General features: G+C 38.2%; 2 protein-coding genes across 9 annotated transcripts in view, besides 1 other annotated feature; both read left to right on the forward strand.

The window, feature by feature from the left end:
• CG15465 (uncharacterized protein) overlaps window positions 1-4166 on the forward strand; it is a 169106-nt gene extending 164940 nt beyond the window's left edge. For both annotated transcript variants that reach the window (NM_001297948.1, NM_131978.3), the window contains one exon: window positions 31-4166. The gene's annotated coding sequence lies outside the window, so the exon portion shown is untranslated. The remainder of the gene's footprint in view (window positions 1-30) is intronic.
• Window positions 1-4166, forward strand: part of rg (rugose) — a 169106-nt gene extending 164940 nt beyond the window's left edge. For 6 of the 7 annotated variants that reach the window (NM_001297949.1, NM_001297950.1, NM_001144686.2 and 3 more), the window contains one exon: window positions 31-4166. In NM_001297949.1, the coding sequence (NP_001284878.1) occupies window positions 31-121 (91 nt within the window). In that variant the 3' untranslated portion in view covers window positions 122-4166. The remainder of the gene's footprint in view (window positions 1-30) is intronic. The other variant, NM_001144685.2, reaches the window with a different exon arrangement.
• Window positions 4167-5846: 1680 nt separating this feature from the next.
• Window positions 5847-5907: a mobile genetic element.
• Between the last annotated feature and the right edge of the window lie 2230 nt (window positions 5908-8137).

Below are 8137 nucleotides of genomic sequence, written 5' to 3' on the forward strand. Positions count from 1 at the left end.
CCCTTCCTTCCACTTCTAACTCTAATATAGATACCTTCTGGCCGGACTTTCGACGGGCTCGATCATAGTATTCCACATCGACTTCAATCGCTGGCACCACGAGTACCAGCAGCGCTACTAAGTTTGGACACTTGAACATTGCAGTAATCCACGACTCGCCAGTTAACAACGGCCAAGGAAGCGGAAGTGAAAAGTGAAACAGAAACGGAAATAAAATATAAAAAACGATCGCAAAGCAACTACAAAGTACTTACAAAAACAAAAAAAAAACGGCGCAAGGAACGGCGAATCGGTTTTTTTCTATACAGACCTTTACAACTCTAGGCTAGTAAGCAAAACTATGTTTTTTTTTGTCTAGTATTAATTGTGCATTAGTGTGTGTTTGGCCAATGAAAGCCAGTCAAAAAAAAAAAATTGACAAAAAAAAATAGAGAACGGAACAGAACAGAAGATGCGAACATTTTTTTTTTACTAGAGTTAACGAAATGTATGTTAAGTTATGGCAAAATGGAGGAGGGCAAAAGCAAAGGCAAAACAAGTAGAAAGTGATGTAGAAGGAGGTGAAGAAAGAAGCTGGCGGCTTAAGTAAGTAGTTGAAATAAGACAAATGAAGTTAGTGTTTATAAAACGCAATAAGCAGTTAATAAATCTAAAAGTAAATCAACCTAAAGCTAATTCCACATGCATTATAATAACAACGTAGCAAAAGTTCTCATAAAAGTTTAAACAAAACAAAACAAAAAGGAAACGAAACGCTGCGCAACGCAAAGGTAAAAGGGAGAAAATAATGAAACTAAGCGGCCAAAAAACGAGAAAACGGTAGAGAAAGCAGAAAGCCAATTTTTAATTATAGCGTTAGTTCTTCGTGACAAAAACACTCTCACACACACACAAACACACTCTTCAAACACAGACACTCCATAACCATACACACACACACAAACACAAGGTAACCAAGCAAGGACAATGCCAAGGCAATAAAGCTGATAAATGGAGCGGAAAGAGGAGGGCAGAAGAAGCAGGAAACGGAAGTGATGCAAACAGCGGATACGAGATATTTTAGTACACACACGCATATGCATTTGTAGCTAAACTAACACACTCAACTTAACTCCAAAAAGCGCTAACTAAAATCTAAACAACAGCTAAATTATCAACACTGCTGAGAGCCACAGAAAATAATAAATAAACAAGAAGATAAAGTATATATATATATATATATATATATATATATATACATCCGCCAACGGAAGCGGAATATGCAAAACTTATCCAAGCGAAAGGCGGCGATTTCGTTTTTCGTTCTCGTTCCACAAATATCACGCATACGCCATGCTGCACCGCACGCTAATTTCGAAACGAGAGCGAAAACAAATAAATACAATTGATATCAAAATATGGTCTATATTCGTTTTTTGTACTTTTTTGTTGTTGTATTTTTTATCCTCTTCTGTTGATTGTTGTTTGTATTTTTTCTTAAGTAAAAGTGAGAAAATTTTCAATTGCGTCCAAAAAATTTGCCTACTACTACCCCCCTTACATTGGCTTCCTCGAAACAAAACCAATCAATGTACGTCCAGGCTGAGGTGTTTTATATATATATATATATGTACATATATATCGATATATATATATATATACATATATGTATATATTGACCCCAGATTCTGCCTTTGATTTTCCCAAGCGATTCGCTAACCGAAAATAATTTAAAAAAAAAAACCAAACAATCCATCCATGGCGCACCACTCTGGCACTTACCGATTAGATTTGTATATAAAAACAAGAGCTAAGGCAATTACTATAACCATACTTCAAGTATATATAGAGTTTACGGCTAGAAACGAACACATTCGGTTGTAAAAGCGCAAAAGCGATACAAATTGAATCAAGTCCAGCTAAAAGAAACCCTCCCCCCAAAATAATTGGAACCCAAATATATAGGTATCGTAAATGTATGTATATGTTGTGTGGGGCTGGAGATTAATCCGGTTTTCCATGTGTACAACTATAGGGAAACTATATTTTCTCCAGCTCTAATTGTTGTGTCTTGTACGATTCGATTTTGTGCTCGAAGGAAATAAAATAAGACAGCTGATTTTCGATTAATTCGCATCTATTCTTTTCACAGGACTTAAACATTCCAAATTTATTCACTTAAAACAGAAAAAATTAATTCGCTTTTAGTACAGACTCGATTTTTCCACTCTCTGTGTGTACATATTTAAGAAGCATTATGCAAATAGCAGCTAAAATGACATAAAATAAAAAAAAAAGACAAAAAACAGGAATCCAGGCAAATGGAAAAATTAAATAAACATTTAATAATAATACACGCGAAAGGCAAACAAAACAGTTCGTTTAAAGTTTTTTGCGATTTTCTTTTTTTTTTGTCCACGAGAGTTAATTAAATACCGATGCGAAGCGAAGGTGACGAATAAAATTTACAACTATTAGTAATTTAAATGTTGTACATAAATCCATGGAGAACTGTCCTAAGAGTAATGTATTTTTAAAGCCCACTACAAAAGCCGGAAGCAAAGCATTCGAACGGAAAGGGAGGACGAAAGGAATTCAAATCAAATCAAATTAAAGGAAACGCAATGAAGCGAAAGCGGAAAACTTGAACTCGATGAAAAAGTCGGGGCGGAAAACTCTCAATCTCGGAGCAGTAACTACAATTTTTTTTTTTAAGCACACAGCCGTGTGTATCTTCTATATACGATATGGGATAAAAAGTTTAGCGATTAACTGAAATGATACCGAATATTTGAATATTAACTGCGGACGCCAACAATTTTTAATTACGCACTTTTTATAGAACTTAGCGAGGATGAAAAGTGGGAGACGGTAGTCGTATTAAATAAAACATAAATATAAATAAATAAATTACATAACGTTTTTATTAACAAAAACAAACAACAAAAATGGCTGACAATTTTAAATTTATACAAAACGAAGACTTTACAAAAAGTCTAGTTATGAAATGAAGGAGAAATACAAAAAAAAAAAATAAATAAAAAAACAAACAACAAAAAACAAAACAAAAATAAGAAGGAAACAAAAAATATTTAAGAATTTACTCATGCACGAGCAAGAATTATTTCATATAATTATTTACACAGGCGGAGGTAGGAATTTTAAAATTAGAGAATAAAACCGAAAATCGCAGGCAAAGTTAAAGCTAAAAGACAGGCACACAACACACAAAGCCACACAGACACACGTGAACACACACATACACACACACTCAATCGAAATCGAAATATATATATATATATATATATATATATATATAGATATACATGTGTGTATATATTTTGTCAACATTGTTAAATAGCAGACTAACAAACAAATGAGAGCCAAAAACAACAATTTAATCTATTCCGCAGCAGCAACAAAAGCAAAAGACAGCAAAATACGAAATACAAAATACAAATTACTAACTAAAATTACAAATTACAAAATGCAAAATACAAAATACATAAAGAGATAAAGCTACGAAATAAATGTTCATTAATATTGCTAAACAAAAACCCATTTATATATATAGATATATATAAATAAAAAGTATTTTTTTTTTGCAAAATGCGTGCGTTGAAATTGATAAAAGCAAGCGAAAATTAAACACATTAAATAATAAACAAAGGCGGATAAAGATAAAGCGAAAAGCGATGAAGCGGCAGAAAAGAGAGGTCAAAAGGTTAGCTAGCGCGGGGCGAAGGGCAAACAATTTATGCATATTAAAATTAAATTTAAAATACGCTACAATTCTAACGAAATAAGTTTACACACGAAGAACACACACTCACACCACATTCCCCTAACCCCCCCCCCCCCCTCCCTTTCCCGCACTCCCCACCACCACCCACAATGAGGAAAAACGTACACAACTAATAATAATTAAACAGAAATAAAAACTCAATTGCATGGAAGTAATTAAAGGTCGCGCGTTGAACAAGCGTTGAAGAAAAAATTTCAAATTAAATTTAAGCTACAAATTTAACAAGCGAAAGTGAGCAAGCATTAAAAAAAAAAAGAGTAACAAAAACGAAACCGAAACAAACCAAATTATTATGTTCAATAAAGAAAACCGAAAAATGAAAAAGAAAACCAGAAGAGTAAAAAATACAAAATAAAACCGAACAAAAACAATGAAATCTTACAAAAAAAAAATCCAAATTTGTTTTCTATTTTGGTGGGGAGGAAAGTCAATTCATCTTGGCCAAAATCCTCTTTTTTTTTTTTTGTTTTAGCTGTGACCTACTTTTCCCATTTCTGCTGGCTTGCAATAATTTCATTTTCCCAACAATTGAACAACCAGAAAAGGAAAATCCCAGTCAGCCAGCCAGCAAAGGAAAAATAGAGAGCGGGCAAAATGGAAAAGCGAGACAACAATTCCACGGGCTAAGCAATTAAAGCGCCACGTTCATTCGCGTTCCTTGGCTCCTTTTTCCTTTTAGCACGCCCCAATTGCGTTTCCAGTTGCAGTTGCACGGGAAAAGCAGAAAAGCTGGGCGGGAAAATGGCAGGGAAGAGCGCGGTGAAGCGCAGGTAGATAAAGCAGACGCAGGGCCAAAAAGAAAAGGTGAGAGCCAGGCGCTAAGGACAACTTTTGGGGGCAGCTGTCTAAACACGGAAAATGCATCAAATTGCAAGAGCATTAGTAGCAGCAGCAGCAGCAGCAGCAGCCGCTGCCGCCATCCATGTTGTCATCAAAAGTCATATCTCTTTCATATTATTCAAGTTATGCCCAACGACACAGCTCCTTTTCCTTCCTTTAACCCACCGCCTCGCCCCTGCGCTGTGAGCTTTCTGGAGCGTGTAATATCCGTTTCCTGCATTTCCGGTTGCTAGCAACAACAACAAAAACATCAACAACAGCAACAAGGACGACGCACAGGACAAAGTGGCGACGGGAGTTGCCTGAAAATTGCTAGCGGAAATGCTGCAAAATTAACGAGCAACGCGGTTAGAGAGGCAACACCACGATATCAAGCTCCCAGCACCCAGCATCCAGCATCCATGAATCCATGGATCCTGCTATCCTGGCATCCAGGTGGCAGTCAACAGGCAGCCGCCGCCATTTGCCATTTGCTATTTGTTATTTGCCAGGACTAAAAACCAGGACTAAAACCAAGCCAAAGTAAATGCAAACAATTTTATACCGACTATCAACGAATGTGTGTGTGAGTGTGTGAGATTTTCCAGACACTCATCTTCCAAGCTCATAAGTTCATAAAATTTTACTACTGCTAGGAGCGAGTGAAATTTAAGTTAAATTTAGGAATTTGGCGAATTTCAGTATGAACGATCAAATCCTGTTTTTGCGATATAGTGCAATTTGAATTTTGGGTTTTTCTGCAGCCCCTCTTATAATCCTATTTTTGCCACCTGCTCTTCTCACTTTCCTTCTTACACTTTGCTGGCTCGCAACACAAAATGTAAATGTTTACCCCCTTTTGGAAAAGTGGGCGTGGCGCTTTAAAGTTTTAGATAAGGGGGTTCGGTAGTGCCTTGGAGGAGCCAGCCGTCCAGCTTCGGCAGCAGCTGCAAATTAGACGCATCGCTTAACCAGCAATGACATAAAGCAGCCAAGTGGCAGCAACAGCGCTAACAACGTCCCGAAGTCATCATCGCCATCATCATCGTTCGCCCTCATCATGCTCATCATCCCCGCAACTGCAACTGCATCTGTATTTACATCTGCATCTGGGTTTTAAATCAACACACACACACACCCACGCACAGAAAAAGGCAAGGAAAAAGGCAAAGTGAATTTGGGGACTCAGATCGAGACGGAACGATAGAGCGACAGAGATGGCACTCTCACGAAAAAAAAAAGACAAATCAAGAGAAAATGCTAAAGTCGAGTTCCCCGACTATCAGATACCCGTTACTCAAGCTGAGATCTCGACGTTCATACGGACATTGATCTTGATCTAGATATATAGATATATATACTGTATATGGTCGGAAATGCTTTCTTCTGCCTGTTACATACTTTTCAACGAATCTAGTATACCCTTTTACTCTACGAGTAACGGTAAGTAAAAATAAGGGACGCAAATAGAGCGAGGGAAATGTTGCAGGACAGAGCAGGACAGTTGAGGGCAAATAAAGCATATAAAATTAATGAGCTCGTCACGTTTTGCGTATGGCCAACTGGTTCGGGGTCACCTTAATTATGGCCACAATTAACAGTTGCTCCACCGAGACAGGGAAAGAGACAGAGATAGAGATAGTGATAGCGATAAAGAGGGAGAGAGAGAGATATATGGTACAAAAGAGAAGGGTAGATAGACAGCGAGCAGGTGTTGTATAGTCGCTATATGTATATGGATATATAGCTTCTAGCACTGCGTCTCTGTCTGTGTGTAATCTCATTACAAATTCAAATGCCCTGCATCAGCTGCCAACCAACCAAGGCAGCCCCAACCCAACCACCCAACCACCCACTCAACCGCTGAGCCACCCAACCACCGAGCCAGGCTGGCCAGCACTTGACGGTGTCCGCTTGGCAAATGTTTCAGACCACGTTGTCACTCAATTATGTGCCATGTGCGCAGACCGTAGCATACTTTTCAGCACCCACCTCTGGGGCAGCCTGCACCACCCAACTGCACCACCAACCACACGACACAAAGGTGCCGCCATAAAGGATGAACGAGCGGATGGAAAGTGAGAGAGGCAGAAAGCTACAACTGACCAGGTGACATAAATTTGAAAGGATTTCCGAGTGAATATCCAAAAATGGATAAACAGTGGTTTGTTGAACACCATGATTTATGCATACTTTGAACCTTCTATACATCCAAATACTTGCAATCCACAAAAATTCGTAAACAGTAAACATTAACAAATGTTTAATAACAAGGTGTTTTTGATTATTAAAAAATTGCTGTTACTTAATTAATACTATTTAATTTATATTGCTTTTACGAGCTAAGTGTTTACGAGACACCAATCTAATCCACCTGTCACACATTCGATTGTCGATTATCCTCGAGTTCCAGGATCCTTTGCGAAAACCCCTCCGCGCTCTTAGTCCTTCGAGTTATGCAGTTTGACGAACTTTGACGCTCGATAAATAATGCAATTTGTAATTAAGTCAGTCAACCAGTTAGCTAAGGGGGCGCACGGTGGGCGTGGCTGTTGCGGTGAGTAATTAGAAACCTAAACGAAACAACAAAAACAACAGAGTACAAGAGCAAATGCAAGATATTGAAATGTGAACAAAAAAACAAAAAAAAAACATAGAAGCAGACGCAGGGATTTTTATGTGCTTGCTAACAGGGTGTAAAAATGTCAGAGCAGCCTAATTGAAAGAGATAAGTGTGTGTGTGTGTGTGGGAATGTTTGATTAATGAAATATTCAGCAGGTTAATTAAGGCAAATTGGATTAGCCACAAGGGCCAAAGTTGCCTTAACAGAAGAGCCGTCTCTCCCTCTCTCTCTCTCTTTATCTCTCTCTCTCTCTCTATGGAATACGAATTCAATTGCGACACACTAAAACGCACTCAAAAATGTTCGCACTCACTGTACAAAATGTATAATATAAAACAGAAAAGAAAAAAATAAAATAGTCGAAGAAAGATGCATCAACGGATGCATAGAATGCAAGTAACCTTGATTGTGCTTTCTTCCGCATAAAATAATGCAATTTTTTAACTTTTGATAGATAACACATATTTTCTGCCCGTGGACATATGCACAATGAAACACTATTTCTGTTTTTTTATGCTTTTTGGGCAACTGTCAACGCCCGCAAATTGTCATTGTCCTGCGGGACTTTGGCTCAGTTCCCATTGTTCGCATTTCCCCGTTTTCCCACATTTCCCTTGGATTTCCCCTTAACTCCCCCCCCCCCTCACATTTAGCCAGCCCCGCGACCCCCTGTCATTTGTTGCAGCTTACGCTTAATGCACAAACCAGACAAATTTCCCTCCCGCCTTTTTCCATTATCCTTTCATTTGCATGGCCCCCATGCCCCCCCCCCACGCCTCACACACACACACATATCCATTTTACCACCCATATATAGAATAGGAATATATATATATAGTTGAAGTCGCAAGGATCGGGCGAAAAGTGCAAACTGCCGCTCGACTATTACGCAGCATGTAAGCGTATTTGT

Source organism: Drosophila melanogaster, chromosome X (genome assembly GCF_000001215.4).
Source record: "Drosophila melanogaster chromosome X".
In the NCBI taxonomy this organism is placed as follows: domain Eukaryota; kingdom Metazoa; phylum Arthropoda; class Insecta; order Diptera; family Drosophilidae; genus Drosophila; species Drosophila melanogaster.